The 20124-nt window shown below is 43.4% G+C and overlaps 1 protein-coding gene and 1 non-coding gene across 2 annotated transcripts in view; both read right to left on the minus strand.

Annotated features, from left to right (window-relative positions):
* Positions 1–20124, minus strand: part of TMEM132C (transmembrane protein 132C) — a 296615-nt gene that overhangs the window by 167795 nt on the left and 108696 nt on the right. Inside the window, exon 3 of the mRNA XM_055549947.1 lies at positions 6485–6631. Within this exon, the coding sequence (XP_055405922.1) occupies positions 6485–6631 (147 nt within the window). The remainder of the gene's footprint in view (positions 1–6484; positions 6632–20124) is intronic.
* TRNAS-GGA (transfer RNA serine (anticodon GGA)) lies at positions 4563–4634 on the minus strand. Its single transcript has one exon. It is a non-coding gene; the product is annotated as a tRNA-Ser (tRNA).

Consider the following 20124-nt stretch of genomic DNA (forward strand, 5'->3'; position numbering starts at 1 on the left):
GTGTTAGCTTCTGCTGTAAAATAAAGTGAATCAATGATATGTACACATATATCATACAGTGGGGAGAAGGCAATGGCACCCCACTCCAGTACTCTTGCCTGGAAAATCCCATGGACAGAAGAGCCCTGTAGGCTGCAGTCCATGGGGTCGTAGGAGTCGGACACGACTGAGCGACTTCACTTTCACTTTTCAGTTTCATGCATTGGAGAAGGAAATGGCAACCCACTCCAGTGTTCTTGCCTGGAGAATCCCAGGGACGGGGGAGCCTGGTGGGCTGCCGTCTATGGGGTCGCACAGAGTCGGACATGACTGAAGCGATTTAGCAGCATCATACAATGGAATAGTATTCAGCCTAAATAAAAAAGGAAGATAATTTGACCCCTGCTGTAATATGGATGAACCTTAAAGAGATTATGCTAAATGAAATAACCCGGCACACAAGGACAAATATTGTGTGATTCCACCGATATGAGGCATCTAGAATAGTCAAATTCAGAGAGTCAAAGTAGAACAAGGGTTGCCAAGGTTGTGGGGACGAGGGAGTGGGGAATGATTGTTTAATGGGCACAGAGTTTCAGTTTGGAAAAATGGAAAAGTTCTAGAGCTGGACAGTGGTAATAATTGCACAACAATGTGATGCACTTAATACCGCAGAACTCTACTCTTAAAATGGTTAAAGCAGAAAATTTTATGTTATGTATATTTTGCCACAAAGAAAAAATAGGAGGCAGAGGGGAAAAATTCTGGGCACTCTTTAGATGTAGAACTTACACTGTATCAAATGTTATTGGGAAATCTGAAATAAATCAGCTCCTTGTTTAACACACCTTGAAAAATACATATAATTAAGGCTACATGGACTTATAAGGATAGGGTCCCCATCTGAACAGACTAGTGTCCTGGCAAGAAGAGGAAGCGACATCTGAGCTCTCTCCCTTTCCGAATGGACATGCAGTGGAAAGACCATGTAAGGACAAGGCAAGAAGGTCAGGAAGAGAGGGCTCGCCAGAAACCAACATTAACAGCACCTTGCTCTCGGACTTTTGGCCTCTAGAATGGTGAAAGGATAAATGTGTGCTGTATAAGCCGCCCAGTTTGAGGTGTAACCGTTCATGCTGTAATACCCAGTTTGACAGCAACTCTAGCTGACTAATACACTCACATAGGTGCAGGGAGGCAGTGTAAACGTTTCAAGAGGAACCTGAACAGGGCAGTGACCACCACACGGGGTGACTCATTGGCTATATTTCCTATTACGATAAGAATATGCATAAATTATGCCCCTGTTCTAATCACCAAGGAAATGACTTTTAACAATTCTTATAATTTTGTACTTATTGTAATGCATATTAGAAACTAACTTAAGTATACAATTTCAATGTCATTATTACTAAGAATGAAGGGAAACTTTTAAAAACCAGAGCAATAAATAGACGATTTAAAGAAAACTCTTGGGACTTACCTGGTGGTTCAGTGGTTAAGACTCCAAGCTTCCAATGCAGTAGGCCTGGGTTCAATCCCTGGTAAGGGAACTAGATCCCGCAAACTGCAATTAAAGATCCTGTGTGCCACAACTAAGACCCGGCACAGCAAAATAAATAAATGAAAATAAATACTATAAAAGAGAAAACTCTCGCGTAGTGGTCTAAGTGGTACATGATAAAGTACGATTTGGGACAAGTTTTTGGCTATTGCTAAGATTCCGCTGGTGTTGACCATTTTCTAAGCTGATTCTACAGCCTTCCCTGCAATATCCTTTGAATAAATCCCTCTTCTGCTGAAATAAGTCAGGATCATCACTTTAAGAGCATTTAAGAACTCTCACTAATACAGGTAGAGCCATAAAGTTTCCCTTTTAATCAACTAGCTTAAGTCGAATTGAAAGAGTAAATCAATTGGAAGATTAGGGTAGGAGATAAACAACTGAGAAAATGAGAGGTTAAACTATGGGTCTGTAATTCACATCCTGCCATGAGAGGGCCAAGCTTACCTTTCCAGACTAACCCCTGAAACTCCTTATGGTGTTACTTCCAGGCCAGGCCCATCACTCACCCTCACACGTCTAAACATTTGCCATCTTCCTCCTGTGCCTGGAATGCCATCATGCTTTATCTCTGCATATTCAGTTCTTTCCTTCTGCCCTGGGAGAGTTCACAGACAAGTCCTCTCCAATTTGCAGAGTATTTGAGGTGAGACAGGCAGTGTGAAATGACTCCCAGTCATCCCCATCTCCTGGTACTCATCCACTCTCCCCTTGGTCATTACCTCCCTTGAGTGGAGCCCAGATCGCTAATGAAATAAGACACAACCAATATGTCACTTGCAAGATTAGGTTATAAAATACTATGACTTCCCTTTGCTGGCATTTTATTTCTCCCTGCGTCATTCCATGTGCTTGCCCTGATGGAGAGGGATGCCCAGTAAGGAACAAGACACTGATGTCCTCTGAATCCTCCCAACAGCCACATGAACTAGGGAGTGGATTCTTGAGCCTTCAGATGAGACCAGCCAAGCCTGACCGACACTGTGATTATAGCCTAGTGAGATATCCTCACAGTTTCCCAGGTGGCAAAGTGGTAAAGATTCCTCCTGTCAATGCAAGGGCCATGGGTTTAATCCCTGGTCTGGGAAGATTCCACATGCTGCAGGACAGCTAAGCCTGTTTGCCACAACTACTGAGCCTGTGCTCTAGATCTTTGTCCTCCACAACAAGAGAAGCCTGGACACTGCAACTAGAGAGTAGCCTCCACTTGCTGCAACTAAAGAAAGCCTGAGTGCAGCAAAGAAGACCCAGCACAGCCATAAATAAATAAATAAATGAAAATAAACCTTTTTTTAAAAAAGAGCTATTTACATACATAAATCCACTGCCTGTTAATGAACACATTCCCTTTAATCTGCATAATCAACACTAATCTTGTGGGGTTAATTAGATTTTATGTGCATTTGATTCAGGAGATTTAATTCAATTTCTGTTCTTCTGCTTAGAGCAAGGGACCCATGCACACATCTCCTTCTGACCATGTTTTCACAAGTTGAGACATTTGGACACCCAACCCTCACCCCTAGATGTACTAAGAATCTTTCTTGGGAGCATGATGGTGAAGGCTGGTGTTTGATCTAGTAAGCTGTTCAGGACACCAGATGTGTTTTCTGGCTGCACAATGAAGGCAGGATGGAGGAAGAGGTTTTATAAGTAAAAGAACTGGGTGTTTCTCAATGAAGTGGAGCATTTGCAGAGTTTTTCTTGGCAGCCTTGGCATATTCACTGAAGAAAATATGTCCAACAATGGAACTGGATATTTCTTCCTATAGTGCTAATCCCTTCAAGAAAAGATGCTGACAGACTGCATCACTAAAAAATGATCACACTTTTTGAGTCTAAGAAGCCACCTTAAGCAAAACAAAAGTGGACAAGTTGTCCCCTGCCTGTGGAAGGTAGTTTGCATGCGTGCATGCTAAGTCGCTTCAGTCGTGCCCGACTCTGTGTGACCCCATGGACAGTAGCTCACCAGGCTCCCCTGTCCACGGAATTCTCTAGGCAAGGGTGCTGGAGTGGGTTGCCATTGCCTTCTCTAGGAAGGTAGTTTAGTGCTGCATTATCTATAAGAATCCAACTTGGAAACAAGTTAAATATCCTCAAATATGGATATCGTGATTAATGTACAGTTAAATCTATGTGCTGCTGCTGCTAAGTCGCTTCAGTCGTGTCCGACTCTGTGTGACCCCATAGATGGAAGCCCACCAGGTTCCTCCATCCATGGGATTTTCCAGGTAAGAGTACTGGAGTGGGGTGCCATTGCCTTCTCTGAAATCTATGTGATGGAATCCTAAAAGTTTTTTGAGGAAATAATTAATGTCGAAGGAAGATGTTATCAATATAAGTGAAATTTTGGGACTTCCCTGGTGGTCCAGTGATTAAGACTCTAGACTTCCAATGCAGGGGGCAGGGGTTCGATCCCTGGTTGGGGACAAAGATCCCACATGTTGCATGGCATGGGCAATATATATATAGTTAATCCCGTCAAGAAAACATGCTGACAGACTGTATCAAGAGCCCTAAAACACAATCAAACTTTTTGATTCTAAGAAGCCACCTTAAGCAAAAGAGAAATGGACAAGTTGACTATATATTTATATATACATATATACATATTGGCCACGGTGGCACCGATGGTAAAGAATTCACCTGCTGATGCAGGAGATGCAAGAGATGCAAGTTTGATTTCTGGGTCAGGAAGATCCCCTGAAGAAGGGCATGGCAACCCACTCTAGTATTTTTGCCTGGAGAATCCCATGGACAGAGGCAGGCTACAGTCCACAGGGCTGCAGAGTCGGATACTACTGAGTGACTAAGCACACACAATGTGTGTGTGTGTGTGTGTGTATATATATAAATATGTCGTGTTGTGAAGTCGCTCAGTCGTGTCCGACTCTTTGCAACCCCATGGACTGTAGCCTACCAGGCTCCTCCCTCCATGGGATTTACCAGGCTTCTCCCTCCATGGGATTCTCCAGGCAAGAGTACTGGAGTGGGTTGCCATTTCCTTCTCCAGGGAATCTTCCCAACCCAGGGATTGAACCCGGGTCTCCTGCATTCCAGGCAGACACTTTAACCTCTGAGCCACCAGGGAAGCCTATATATATATATATATATATATATATATATATATATATATATATGAAATGTTTAAGATATTAAGCAACAGGATATATATTATGATACCAGATTTGTTAAAAAAATAAATCTACTACATATTTATTATACACAAATGTTATCTATGTATAAAATGTGGGAAGAAAATGAACCAACATATTAGCAGTGGATTATCCTTAGGTAGATGGGATGCGTGTGTGCATATTAAGTCACTTCAGTTGTGTCTGACTCTACACGACCCTATGGACTGTAGACCACCAGGCTCCTCTGTCTATAGAATTCTCCAGCTAAGAATACTGAAGTGGGTTGCCATGCCTCCTCCAGGGGATCTTCCCAATCAAGACGTGGGATCGAACCCATGTCTCTTACGTCTCCTGCATTAGCAGGTCGGTTCATCACCATTAGCGCCACCTGGTAGGTCCCTAGGTAGAAGAGATACTGATATATTATTTTAGTTTCTTTCTTGTCTAACTATTTTCACAAATATTCTCAGATGACTAAGTGTTGATTTTATACAGGGAAAGCAATTATGTTAAATAAAAATCCAGGATGTCTATCTAGAAGCTCACAGAGCATCCTTTATGCATTGTTGCCACTGAGAGTCACCTTTCATTTTTATATTCCTCTTCACTGAAGACTAAGTCTAATCTTTTATGATCCTAACACCAGTTCTGATGCACGTCTTTTTTTCCACCACCACTACGCAATTCTCTGACCAGCTGTCTGTCCTACAATTCAACTCAATTCTGACACTCTCTACTGACAGATAGTGTCTGATCCCAAAGGTTGAGGGCTCAGTTCCATGAGACCACTCCCACCTTCAGATGCCAACTGCAAGCCCAACTTGTCACCTATGCTTCTGACCGATCCATTATAGATCGAAGGATCCCATGACCCCTTCCTAGGGTTCCTTTAATTAGCTAGAGTGGCTCACAGAACTCAGATAAACATTTCACTTACTAAAATACTGGTTATTATGAAAGGCTATAACTCAGGAATAGCCAGATGAAAGACACGCACAGAGCGAGGTTTGGGCAAGTTCCCAGGCCCTCTCCAGGCGCTACTGTCCCTGAGTCTCCACCTGATCACCACCCCGGAAGCTCTCCAAACTCAGTCTTTCGTTTTGTTTTTAAAGAGGCTTCATTCCATGAGCACCATTGATTAACTCATATTGGCCAGTGGCTACTGAACTCAGTCTTCAGTCCCCCTCTCCACCCAGGAGGCCAGGAGGTGGGGCTGAATACCCCAGGCTTCTAATCACAGCCTTGGTTCCCCTGGCAACCAGCCTGCATCTTAAGGTGAACTAGGAGGCTTTCCAAAAGTCACCTTATTGACATGAACAAGAGACACCTTGATGTTCTCATCCTTGTAAAGTCCAAGGGTTTTCAGAGCTCTGTGCCAGGAACAGACACAAAGACCAAATATGTATTTCTTAGCATAAATCACAGAATCACACACTTTGCACAAAGGGCGAACACGTTGTAAGAAAGCAGCCTCTGATAAGCAAGGGCAACCGGAGATGACACAGCCTCCAGGACATGAGTGTAGATGAGGAGAATGAATAAGCCTGCACAAAGCAGACTAGACTTTGCAAACTAATCTGTTTCAAAACCCGAAGAGGAGAGACCCTGGGAATCAGGGCCCTGCCCTTACTACCGGAGATGCCAAAAGGTCCTGCTGGTGATGTTAAGTGTCTCCAGATTGTCGAACCAAGGTGTGACAGCTCCGCTAAGCAGTGGTTAAGGTGAGTCTAAGGCAGGGCTCTTAGGCGGAGAACGGGTCTTGGAAGCCTGGGTCGCCAATCGAGAGGGAACCCCTCCCTCTTACCTGTTGCGCGCGCCTGGCGCCAGTCGCTGGCACACCACGGCGGTGGTGGCGTGTTTGCCTCCGTTCCCCATCTCCTGCTTGACGTCCCACTGCCGAGGCTCGCTGGTCCGCGTGCTCAGGATGTTCACCCCCTTCTTCACCTTGGCTCTGCGGAGATGAAGAGGGCAAGAGAGATAGAACCGAGAGATTAATGACTCGGCCTTTCCAAATGCGCCCACGCTCCGCTCAGCTGAGTGCCCTGCCTTTTCATTTTTCTTCTTTTTTTTCATATCCAGTGGCACAGACAGACAAGGGGCCCCAGAGGGGTAGGATGAGGATTGGTGATTGGAGTGGGAGGGGATCTACCCACAGACCCAGGAATCGTGGAATTTGCTGTTCAGATCTGATGAGGGAAGAGGGCCCCCCGACAGACCCCCAAACCAAGGAGTAGCACAGCCAAGGGGTTAGGAGAAAAGCACGTCTGCACAGGCTAGTCATTCTCAATCAGGGGTGGCTGTGTCCTGCAGGGACCACGTGCTGATGTCTGGAGACATCTTTGGTTGTCTCAACTATGGGGGTAGGGCTGGCATCTAGGGAGCAGCTAAAAGAGCCTCCCAAGCTACAGAACAGTGTCCCCTAACATGAGTTAACAAGTTCCAAGTGCCCAATGTGCCCAGGTTCAGAAACCCTGGTGGAGGTGCACACGCTGCTTTCTCCACTTTGTAGCTATGTGACTTTGGATAAATAATAAACTCTTTGTGTCTTACTTTCTTCCTCTGTAAATGGATATGTTAATAGTAACCTATGCTATAAAGCTGTTGTGATGATGAAATGTATTATTAATAACATATATAAAGAAATCAGAACAGTGCCAGGTATACAACAAGCACTTAATAAATGTTATTGTTGTATTGCTCCAGGGAGGTCCCTGACCTGCTTCATGTGACCTGCCAGGTCTCCTCTGGAAATAAGCTCGGCTGAATACACTATCCATGGACTTTTTTTTTTTTTTTTATTCATTGCTTTATTCAACAAACATTTGTTTGACACCTATATTTAGACACAAAATAGTTCACTTGATTATGACAAAACCCTTATAAGATTGATAAGAGTAATAAAAGGAATTAGAAGTTAAGGATTAGAAATCTTCAGTTGAATTGTTAAATTATTTGATCAGGATCATTCTGACACTAAATGTTAGAGCTGGAATCAACTTAGGTCAGTCTTTTTTTTTTTTTTTTTATTGTATTAGTTTTGCCAAATATCAAAATGAATCCGCCACAGGTATACATGTGTTCCCCATCCTGAACCCTCCTCCGTCCTCCCTCCCCATTCTATCCCTCTGGGTCGTCCCAGCGCACCAGCCCCAAGCATCCAGTATCGTGCATCGAACCTGGCCTGGCAACTCGTTTCATACATGATATTTTACATGTTTCAATGCCATTCTCCCAAATCTTCCCACCCTCTCCCTCTCCCACAGAGTCCATAAGACTGTTCTATACATCAGTGTCTCTTTTGCTGTCTCGTACACAGGGTTATTGTTACCATCTTTCTAAATTCCATATATATGCGTTAGTATACTGTATTGGTGTTTTTCTTTCTGGACTTTTTAAAAAGACAAAGTGCTTCTCTTAGAATTGTTGTTTTGGCCACATCTCTTAGCCTTTCTGAACCTCAGTCTTCTCATCAATAAACTGGTGAGAAAAGTAGCAGATTGAACACAAATACCTACTTTTCCTTTCTTCCCAAATTCCATTTAAAGGGAAGTTGAGGGGACTATTTTTATTGTTGTATTTAAATTTTTTTGTTTATTTTTGGTGGCACTGAGTCTTCATTGCTGCATGCGGGCTTTCTCTGGTTGCAGTGAGGGGGCGACTCTCTAGTTGTGCGTGGGCTACTCATGGCAGTGGCTTTTCTTGTTGCAGAGCATGGGCTCCAGGACATGTGACTTTCAGTAGTTGGCACACAGGCTCGACTGCCCCCTGGCCTGTGTGATCTTTCCGGACCAAGGATCGAACTCATGTCCCCTGCATTGGCAGGCAGATTCTTACCCACTGGACCACTAGGGCAGTATGAGGGGACTATTTTTAAAGACCCACGAAGATAAGGAGGAGAGATGCAGCAAACGTAAATGACTTGGAGACCTGAACGCTGATGTCCAATGGGGTGAAATCATCAGCTGAACTTCCAAACTAAGTTGTGAGCTGTCAGCGAGAATAGCTAAGAACCAATAGAGTTTAGACCATGAAATCTCCCCGTCTCAGTGGGGCCACTAAAAGTGGGAGTCTATGAGGGCTAAAATATGGAGGATTTGCTAAAAGTGTGTTTATGAAGAAGCCAGATATAAATGCCCTTCTGTTTCCCTGTAACAGGGTGGCTGCCAGACTCCCCATCAGGCCTGAGGGACCATGAAGACCCGAGACTTGGGTTACCATGCCCCAAAACATGTGTGAGTCATGTGATACAATGCACACCAAACACAGAGATTCCTGGGACTTTGTCCCCAAAGCTGGACCTTCACCCTCTGGGAGAAATACCATATTCTAGATCATCAGGTACTGGTCCTGCAGCCTCTCCAACCAGCCAGCCAGGTTGCCGTTCAGCAAAGCTTGTAGTCAGCAAGTCCCACTCATGGACTCAGAGCTTCTAATGGATTTTTAGGCCCTCATTTTTTCTTTACATGAGCAAACAAGAATCAAGAAGCTCAGGACTCTGAGAAAAGTTTCTACATGACACAGGGAACAAAGTAAAAAAAAAACAAAGAAAGCAAAAGAAATCTGTAGAAAATATAGCCTATGCAGGAAAGACCAAAATTAGCAAAATACACAATCGTTCACATTCACAGAGCCATCAGAGAAGATACTGCAGTCCTGAAACAAAAACAGACTGCTATCTAGTAAACCCAAAAGGGGAAAGAAATGAGCCCTTGGAAATGAAAAAAATAGTATAGCAGAATTGGAGAAGGAAATGGCAACCCACTCCAATATTCTCGCCTGGAGAATCCCATGGGCAGAGGAGCCTGGTGGGCTACAGTCTGTGAGGTTGCACAGAGTCGAACACGACTGAGCGACTAACACACACAGAAATGGAAAGTCAGTGGAACGGTTGATGGATAGAGTTGAAGACATATGTTTTAGGAAGTAGGGAAAAAAAAAGAAATGGAAGAGAATTACTTTGAGGTTCAACATCTGAGTAATATAAAAACACACAAAAGGGAGAGCAGGAATCACCAATGCAGTAATTTAAAGAAATTTACCCAAATGAAAGGATAGTAGTGTCCAAATAGGAAGGTCTAACTGGGTGATGAACCCAAGACAGAGGACTGATACAGCTCAGGACACTGAATACAGATAGGTGAATTCTGCAGTCCTCCAGACCGAGAAAGGATCAGGCATCAGAATGGATACAAGATTCACCACAGTCACTCTGGGGAACTAGAAGGTGATCAAAAATACCTTCAGGACTTCCCTGGTGGTCCAGTGGTTAAGAATCCACCTGCCAATGCAGGGGACATGGCTTCGATCCCTGGTCTGGGAAGATCCCACATGCTGCACATCAACTAAGCCTGTGTGCCACGGCTACTGAAGTCCATCCTTCCTAGAACACATTCTCTGCAACAAGGGAAGCCACCACAATGAGTAGCCCCCTACTTGCCACAGTTAGAGAAAGAAAAATTTTAAAAATCTTCAAAAATCAAAGGGGAAATGATTTCCAACCTACCATTTGATATCCAGCCTACTGGTGAAGAAAACATTTCTGGATATGCAAGTTCCCCCAAAATGGACTTCCTACGCCCTTGCTCAGAAAACTACTTGAGGATGTGCTCCATCAAACAAGGGGGTAAATATAGAAAGAAATTGTAAGACCCAGGAAGTGAAGATAAAAAAAAGCATGACAGAGATGCACAGTAGGTTCATGGTGAACAGAGGTCCTGGATAATAGCTGAGCACCAGCGTGGACAACAGTCTGTCTATGATGTCTCCAGGAAACTGCAAATTTCCTTATAAAGTTGATGTGAAAATACTTGAATGGAGACTTAGATAATCTCCATTATCTAAGAGATAATGGAGATTGGGGACTAAATAAGAGCAAAGAGTTGGGGACTAAATAAGAGCCAAACACAGAAAATGAAGAAAAATAATAAAACCAAATTAGTTTTTAGTTCTGGGACTACACCATTATTATGCAGAAGAGTCATCATTATTTAATACTTGGTTTTACTGTGATTAGTACACGTACTTATAATATTTTAAACAGATTATTAATCTAGATAATCTAAATAAAAAGTATTAATGGCAAGAGACACAGAAAAGATGGGGAGAAAAGATAGATTCTTATTCTTCATAGTGAAATATTTTATAGCTATTGCCTAAAGCTAAACAAATGAATGAGGGAGGGATGGTTTGGGAGACTGGGATTAGCAGACGCAAACCAGTGTAATTAGGATAGACAAAAAACAAGGTCTTACTGTAGAGCACAGGGAATTCTATACAACATCTTATGATAAACCATAATGAAAAAGAATATGAAAAAGATTGTATATATATATATGTATAACTGAATCACTTTGTTGTACAGCAGAAAGTAACACACTAAAAATCAACTACACTTTAATGAAATACATTTTTAAAAATGAAGAATTATCAACCTTATGTTGCTTAGTGATATGGCCATAAATGCCAAACAAGTAGGAATTTTGCTTCTGTATGTGGAGAAAGGCTGTAGAAGGGAACAACATACTGCAGTATTTTTTTCAAAATAATTTTTAATTTTGAAATAGGTTGATAGTTTGAGATTAACAAGAAGTATAAAGAATTCTTATACACCTTCCCCCAGCTTCCCCCTGTAATGTTCTCATACGTGGTCATAGTACATTTTCAAAGCCAGGAAACTGACACTGCTACCATGCTATGAATTGACGTTCACACCCTGTTTAGATGTCACTTGTATTCATGTGCACTTTTATAAAAATATTTTATTGAAGTATAGTTGGTTTACAATGTTGTGTTAATATCTGCTGTATAGCAAAGTGATTCTGTTATGTATTTTATATATATATATAAATATGCATATATTCTTTTTCACATTCTTTTCCATGATGGTTTATCACTGGATACTGAATAGAGTTCCCTGTGCCATGCAGTAGGACCTTGTTGCTTACTGTTCTGTGTCAGATAGTTTGCATCTGCTAATCCTAAACTCCCAATGTATCTCTTCTACTCCCATCCCCCTTGGCAACCACAAACCTGTTCTCTATGTCCGTCACCTGCATTTTTGGGGGGAGTGGTGTAGTTCTATAAAATCACATCACATGTGTAGATTAAAGGAATCATCACCACACCAGAACACAGAAGAATTCCACCACCATAAAGTCACTCCCTAATGTTACTCCTTAATAGTCATGCCCGCCCACCACTTAGCCCCCACAGACTCTGATCTGTTCTCTATTCCTGTAATTTTGTCACTTTGAGAATGTTAGATATAGTTTTTACCAACAAACTCGGCAGAATTATTTGATTTCTTAAACTACATGCAGTTATCTTATGAAAGGAATAGTTTAAAAAATTATACATGCACACAGCCCTGTCCTGCTAACCTTACAAGTTGGAGGAGATAAATTGCTGTGATTAATTAACAGGCAATATTTACTGAGCATGGACCCACCCGTCAGAACAAGACAAAGTTTCCCCCTCAGTCAGTCTCTCCTATCAGGAAGCTTCCAAAAGCCTTTTATCGTTCTTCATCAGAGGGCAGACAGACTGAAAACCACAATCACAGAAAGCTAACCTGATCACATGGACCACAGCCTTGTCTAACTCAATGACACTATGAGCCATGCTGTATAGGGCCACCCAAGACGGACGGGTCATGGTGGAGAGTTCTGACAAAACGCAGACCACTGGTGAAGGAAATGGCAAACTACTTCAGTATTCTTGCCTTGAGAACCCATGAACAGTATGAAAAAGCAAAAAGACAGGACACTGAAAGATGAACTACCTAGGCCGGTAGGTGCCCAATATGCTACTGGAGATCAGTGGAGAAATAACTCCAGAAAGAAAGAAGAGACAGAGCCAAAGCAAAAACAACACACAGTTGTGGATGTGACTGGTGGTGGAAGTAAAGTCCCATGCTGTAAAGAACAATATTGCACAGGAACCTGGAATATTAGCTCCATGAATCAAGGCAATTTGGAAGTGGTCAAACAGGAGATGGCAAGAGTGAACGTCAACATTTTAGGAATCAGCGAACTAAAATGGACTGGAATGGGTGAATTTAACTCAGATGACCATTATATCTACTACTGTGGGCAAGAATCCCTTAGAAGAAATGTAGTAGCCATCATAGTCAACAAAAGAGTCCGAAATGCAGTACTTGGACGCAATCTCAAAAACAACAGAATGATCTCTGTTCATTTCCAAGGCAAACCATTCAATACCACAGTAATCCAAGTCTATGCCCTGACCAGTAATGCTGAAGAAGCTGAAGTTGAATGGTTCTATGAAGACCTACAAGACTTTCTAGAACTAACACCCAAAAAAGATGTTCTTTCCATTATAGGGGACTGGAATGCAAAAGTAGGAAGTCAAGAAACACCTGGAATAACAGGCAAATTTGGCCTTGGAGTACAGAATGAAGCAGGGAAAAGGTTAACAGAGTTTTGCCAAGAGACACGCTGGTCATAGTAAACACCCTCTTCCAACAACACAAGAGAAGACTCTACACATGGACATCACCAGATGGTCAATACCGAAATGAGATTGATTACACTGTTTGCAGTCAAAGATGGAGAAGCTCTAAACAGTTAGCAAAAACAAGACCAGGAGCTGACTGTGGCTCAGATCATGAACTCCTTATTGCCAAATTCAGACTTAAATTGAAGAAAGTAGGGAAAGCCACTAGACCATTCAGGTATGACCTAAATCAAATTCCTTATGATTATACAGTGGAAGTGACAAATAGATTCAAGGGATTAGATCTGATAGACAGAGTGCCTGAAGAACTATGGGCAGATATTTGTGACACTGTACAGAAAGCAGGGATCAAGCCCATCCCCAAGAAAAAGAAAAGCAAAAAGGCAAACTGGTTGTCTGAGGAGGCCTTACAAATAGCTATGAAAAGAACAGAAGCAAAAGGCAAAGGAGAAAAGAAAAGATATACCCATTTGAATGCAGAGTTCCAAAGAATAGCAAGGAGAGATGAGAAAGCCTTCCTCAGTGATCAGTACAAAGAAATAGAGGAAAACAATAGAATGGGAAAGACTAGAGATCCCTTCAAGAAAATTAGAGATACCAAGGGAATATTTCATGCAAAGATGGGCTCAATAAAGGACAGAAATGGTATGGACCTAACAGAATCAGAAGATATTAAGAAGAGGTGGCAAGAATACACAGAAGAACTGTACAAAAAAGATCTTTATGACCCAGATAATCATGATGGTGTGATCACTCACCTAGAGCCAGACATCCTGAAATGTATAGTCAAGTGGGCCTTAGAAAACATCACTACGAACAAAGCTAGTGGAGGTGATGGAATTCCAGTTGAGCTATTTCAAATCCAGAAAGATGATGCTGTGAAAGTGCTGCACTCAATATGCCAGCAAATTTGGAAAACTCAGCAGTGGCCACAGGACTGGAAAAGGTCAGTTTTCATTCCAGTCCCAAAGAAAGGCAATGTCAAAGAATGCTCAAACTACTACTGCACAATTGGACTCAACTCACATGCTAGCAAAGTAATGCTCAAAATTCTCCAAGCCAGGCTTCAACAATACATGAACTGTAAACTTCCAGATGTTCAAGCTGCACTTAGAAAAGGCAGAGGAACAAGAGATCAAATTGCCAACATCCACTGGATCATCGAAAAAGCAAGAGAGTTCCAGAAAAATACCTACTTTTGCTTTATTGACTATGCCAAAGCCTTTGACTGTGTGGATCACAATAAACTGTGGAAAATTCTGAAAGAGGTGGGAATACCAGACGACCTGACCTGCCTCTTGAGAAATCTGTATGCAGGTCAGGAAGCAACAGTTAGAACTGGACATGGAACAACAGACTGGTTCCAAATCGGGAAAGGCATACATCAAGGCTGTATATTGTCACCCTGCTTATTTAACGTATATGCAGGAGGAGAAGGGGACGACAGAGGATGAGATGGCTGGATGGCATCACTGACTCGATGGACATGAGTCTGAGTGAACTCCGGGAGCTGGTGATGGACAGGGAGGCCTGGCATGCTGCGATTCATGGGGTCACAAAGAGTCAGACATGACTGAGCGACTGAACTGAAATGAACAGAGTACATTATGAGAAATGCTGGAATGGATGAAGCACAAGCTGGAATCAAGATTGCCAGGAGAGATCAATAACCTCATATATGCAGATGACACCACCGTTATGGCAAAACGAAGAACTAAAGAGCCTCTTGATGAAGGTGAAAGAGGAGAGTGATAAAGCTGGCTTGAAACTCAACATTCAGAATGCTAAGATTATGGCATCTGGTCTCATTACTTCATGGCAAATAGATGGGGAAACAGTGGAAACAGTATCAGACTTTATTTTTTTGGGCTCCAAAATCACTGCAGATGGTGACTGAAGCCATGAAATTAAAAGACGCTTACTCCTTGGAAGGAAAGTTATGACCAACCTAGATAGCATGTTAAAAAGCAGAGACATTACTTTGCCAACAAAGGTCCATCTAGTCAAAGCTGTGGTTTTTCCAGTAGTCATGTATGGATGTGAGAGTTGGACTGTGAAGAAGGCTGAGCACAGAAGAATTGATGCTTTTGAACTGTGGTGTTGGAGAAGACTCTTGAGGGCCCCATGGACTTCAAGGAGATCCAACCAGTCCATCCCAAAGGAAATCAGTCCTGAATATTCATTGGAAGGACTGATGTTGAAGCTGAAATTCCAATACTTTGGCCACCTGATGTGAAGAATTCACTCATTTAAAAAGACCCTGATGCTGGGAAAGATTGAAGGCAAAAGGAGTAGGGAACAACAGAGGATGAGATGGTTGGATGGCATCACCAACTCGATAGACATGAGTTTGGGTAAACTCCAGGAGCTGGAGATGGACAGGGAGGCCTGACGTGCTGCAGTCCATGGGGTTGCAAAGAGTTGGACACGACTGAGCAAGTGAACTGAACTGAGACGTCGCCAAGCAAAGGTGGTTACCAGAAGGGAACCAGCAGGGTGGGAAGTGATGATAAACCCCATTTCTACCTTTCAGGCCCAGGGTTCGCAAATTTGCATCACACAGAGAGCAGCAAGAGCTTATCAGCTGCAGCTGCACTTTTTCTTTAGAAACTTCTTCCAAGTCTTACCTTAAAATGGTTTGCTAAATGATTTTGCTAAAACATACTTGCCACCATGGCCTTAAGAAGACCAAGGTATGCTTAAGTGACAAAGATTAAAGACACATTAGCATATAAAAGCCCCTCCTTTGTCCTAAGGCAGGGATGCCTCCCACCTCGACTGTCCACAAGGACTGCCTCATGAAATGTGACTTCGCTTGAAATTGGGTTTTGCTGCATCTGAATTTTGCTCAAGACTGGAGGTTTCACTGAAGCTACAAATTGTTCTTTCCACTTCATGGTTCAAGAAAATAGGAGGATTCTTGTTGACTGGTGCAGAGGCTGGTTTCATCCCTGACTTGGGTGGGGAGATGAGCTGCTGAGATCAGAATAAGGCACAGGTTTTAAAGGGCCCAATCTTGTTAATAAGGTGTTTTCTTTACTGAGGCCAATGGGTGTTCCTATGTACTTCAAGGGACTAGCAGTTGCAGGAATTTGGGTACCACCCACGATGAGAAGTTTTGCAATGATAGTCAGTGTTAGAACAGTGGGATTAGAGGATAAAACATGAGGATGCCTGGTTTCTAGGGAAGGAGCCGGAGCCCTTGGTCCATGGTGATGTGAGAACAGCCTTTGTTTCAGCATCCAGTGTGGAGGGGAAGGCAGTGAACCAGATGCAGGAAACCCAGCTTCTGGTCCTGCATCTGCTGTGATGAGCTCCATGACCTTGAGAAAGTCATGCAATTGACCTTGCTCTTTTTCATCATCTGTCCCAAGGGGATGGTCTTAGTTCACTGGTCGTCCACAGACACTGCCCCCTATCCCTGCCCCAATGTGTAGGGCTGCTGCTGCTGGTTGTGGGGGATTTTCAGAGACAGCTCTGAGTAACACTGACATGTTCTTTTCCTCTATGATGTTAATATTGAGGACCGACTTTTCCCAGCAGGTGCCATCCTGGATACTGGGATACTGAGATGCATCAACACAGGACTCAAGCGTGGACCAGCCCTGGTGGCGCTTCCTGTCCTGCCTGACTGTACCTGAGCTGGCTCATGTATACCACATGTTTATAATTGATGCTATTATATGATCACATTTTCTAGTGGTTAAACATTTCCTCCTCTATTCAAAAATGTGCCCGACTCAGGTGAAATACAGAGATGATTAAATGTTCCTTAAAGAAAATCAATGTTCAGTACAAATTTTTGAACACAGGAAGCCTAATTTCCATCTTCCAAGCCATCTATCTCAGGGTCAGCTCTAATTACCATGTGAAAAGCACTCTCTAGAAACTTCTCAAAGCCATTGAACTTCTAGAAGATGCTGCGATAGATCTTGGCATGTGTGAGTATCTGTGTGTCTTGAGTGGGGGTTGTGGGAGGGAGCAAGGTACCACTTGGTCTCTGGCCCTATAAGGCTGCTGAGGGGCTGAATCTGATCCTCAGAGTAGGTAGAAAAGGAAAAATATAAATAGCTGCTACTATGGGTTGAACTGTACGTTTCCCTACAAATTCATGTTAAATTGTAACCCCAAGTACCTTCGAATGTGACCTTACATGGAGATATGGCCTTTACAGAGGTGATCCAGTTATAGTTCTCAGGAAGAACACTAATCCAAGATGATTGGTGCCTTATAAGAAGGGGGAATTTATAACAGACACTATACAGAGAGAGGGACTTCCTAGGTGACTTGTGGCAAAGAATCTGCCTGCCAAGCAAAAGACCCAGGTTTGATCTCTGGGTGAGGAAGATCCCCTAGAGGAGGAAATGGCAATCCACTCCAGTATTCTTGTCTGGAGAATCCCGTAGACAGAGCAGCCTGGTGGGCTAAAGTCCATGGGGTCCCAGAGTCAGACATGACTTAGTGACTAAAGAACAAGAAAATACAGAGAGAATGCCATGTGGAAATGGAGATGGTCATCCATAACCCAGGGACAGAAGCCTGGCATAGGTGATCCCTCAGAACACTTATGAAGGAACCAAGCCTGCCTTTACCTTGATTTTGGACTTGCAGTTTCTAGAACTTTGAGACAACACATCTGTTACTTAAGCCACCCAGTCCATGGTCATTTTTGTGCAGCCCCAGAAGATGAACACAAGTGGCCAACATGGAAATAAAATCCAAAGCTTCTATATAAAAATCTGGATTTCTCCTTTTTAACCCATTATGATGCTCACTCATTTGGCAAGCAACATTGGATGTGTCACAAGAACTAATTGCTGTTCTTGGTGTGGAATATCCAATGAGCCCATTTTTTCATTTGGAAAACTCACATCCCAGTTGCGAGAGACAGACTTTACACCAAAACATAAGCAAAATAAACAGCATGTCAGATGCTGGCAAGAGTTGTGAGGAAAAATAAAGCTGGGGAGAGAATATGGGATAAAATAAAGGGGTGCAATTTTTAATAGGATGGTTGGGGAAGACTGCTCTGAAAAGACTGGGAGATGGTGTGGGAGAATCAAATGGACAACGGGGTGGTGGCCAGGGACGGTCATTTCCAGCAGGAAAAGTTCATTTTGAAGGTTCCGTGGTAGGCAGAACCCTAAAGATGCTGCCCACAATTCTTGTCCCTGGTTACTTAAGCCCTAACCTTGCCATTAAGGGCTTTTGCAGTTGGGAATTCGAGTCCTAGACCAAGGACTTCCCTGGGTGGTCCAGTGGGTAAGCATTCACCTTCTAATGCAGGGGACACAGGTTTGGTCCTAGGTTGGGAAAACTAAGATCCCACATGCCACAGGGCATCTGAGCTTGGCTGCTGCAACTACTGATCCTGCCCACTCTAGACCTGATACCCAAAGCTAGAGAACACCCAGGAGCAGCAAGGATGATCCAGCACAGCCAAAAACATGAAGTCCTAAACCAGGTTTAGGGAGGTTTGAACAAAGGTCCGTCTAGTCAAAGTTATGGTTTTTCCAGTAGTCATGTATGGATGTGGGAGTTGGACTATAAAGAAAGCTGAGCGCTGAAGAATTAATGCTTTTGAACTGTGGTGTTGGAGAAGACTCTTGCGAGTCCCTTGGACAGCAAGGAGATCCAACCAGTCCATCCTAAAGGAAATCAGTCCTGAGTGTTCATTTGAGGGACTGATGTTGAAGCTGAAACTCCAATACTTTGGCCACCTGATGCAAAGAGCTGACTCATTTGAAAAGACTCTGATGCTGGGAAAGACTGAAGGTGGAAAGAGAAGGGGATGGCAGAGGATGAGATGATTGGATGGCCTCACCGACTCAATGGACATGAGTTTGGTTAAACTCCAGGAGTTGGTGATGGACAGGGAAGCCTGGCATGCTGCAGTTCATGGCATCACAAAGAGTCAGACACGACTGAGCGACTGAACCAAACTGAACTGATCTCATCACACCAACCCTTTAAAAGTAGAGTTTTCTCCAATGGGTGGCAGATGGAGATGTCAGAGAGATTCTACATGAGAGATTTGGTAGCTGTTGCTGGCTTTGAAGATGGAAGGGGCCATGAGCCAAGGAATGAGGGTGGCCAAACGCAACCCCTGATTGACAGCCAGCAAGGAAACAGGGTCCCCAGTCCTAAGGCCGCCAGAAGTGAGTTCAGCCAAGTGAGTGTTCTTGGAAGCAGAATCAACCCCAGAGCCTGCAGACAAGGACCAGCCTGGCTGATACCCTGACTCCAGCCCATGATACCCGCGCTGAGAATTCAGTTGGGCCTACTGAGAATTCTGACCCATGGTACCCTGAGCTAATGAATGGATGCTACTGTAGGCTGCCAAACTTGTCGAGATTTGTTACATAGCTTAGAAAGGAGTATAGGCCCATGCTGCAGGAGCAGCAATGAGCCCAGTGAGGCTGGGATAGAAAGTGCAAGAACAGAGGGTCTGGGATGTGAAATCTGATGACAGCCCCAAACGGAAATGGGGTGGATATGAGCAGTGGTCCTCAGTAGAAAGTCAGTAAGTGTGCTTCAGAGCAGCTCATCACAGCCCTCTCTTAGGCCCCCTCCTTCATTCACTGATATCTGGGGTTTTCAACCTTGGCCTATTAATAGCTTGGGACAGACACTATTTTGCTTTGGGGAAAGGGAGTGTTCTGTGTGCTTCTAGTAGTATCCTTCCCCAGTTGTGACAACCAAAAATATCTCCAGACATTGCCAAATATTTTCTGTCGTTAACCCTACATCCTTAGCTGAAAGCCACTGATTAATATGACCTCTCTTAACACTGAGCAGGCATGTTCTTGTCCCAAGGTGAGGACTGAATTACTAGACACCTACCCAGGAAGCCAGTTGGTTTTCTAGGGAGGGCAGGCTGGATGCTTCATTGCTGGAATCTTCCATTCGTTTTTTCCTTAGAGAGCTTCAAGAAAGATGTGGACTCGGGGTGCTAACCTTTCTCTGCCA

The sequence above is a fragment of the Bubalus kerabau genome, chromosome 16, assembly GCF_029407905.1.
Source record: "Bubalus kerabau isolate K-KA32 ecotype Philippines breed swamp buffalo chromosome 16, PCC_UOA_SB_1v2, whole genome shotgun sequence".
NCBI lineage: Eukaryota > Metazoa > Chordata > Mammalia > Artiodactyla > Bovidae > Bubalus > Bubalus kerabau.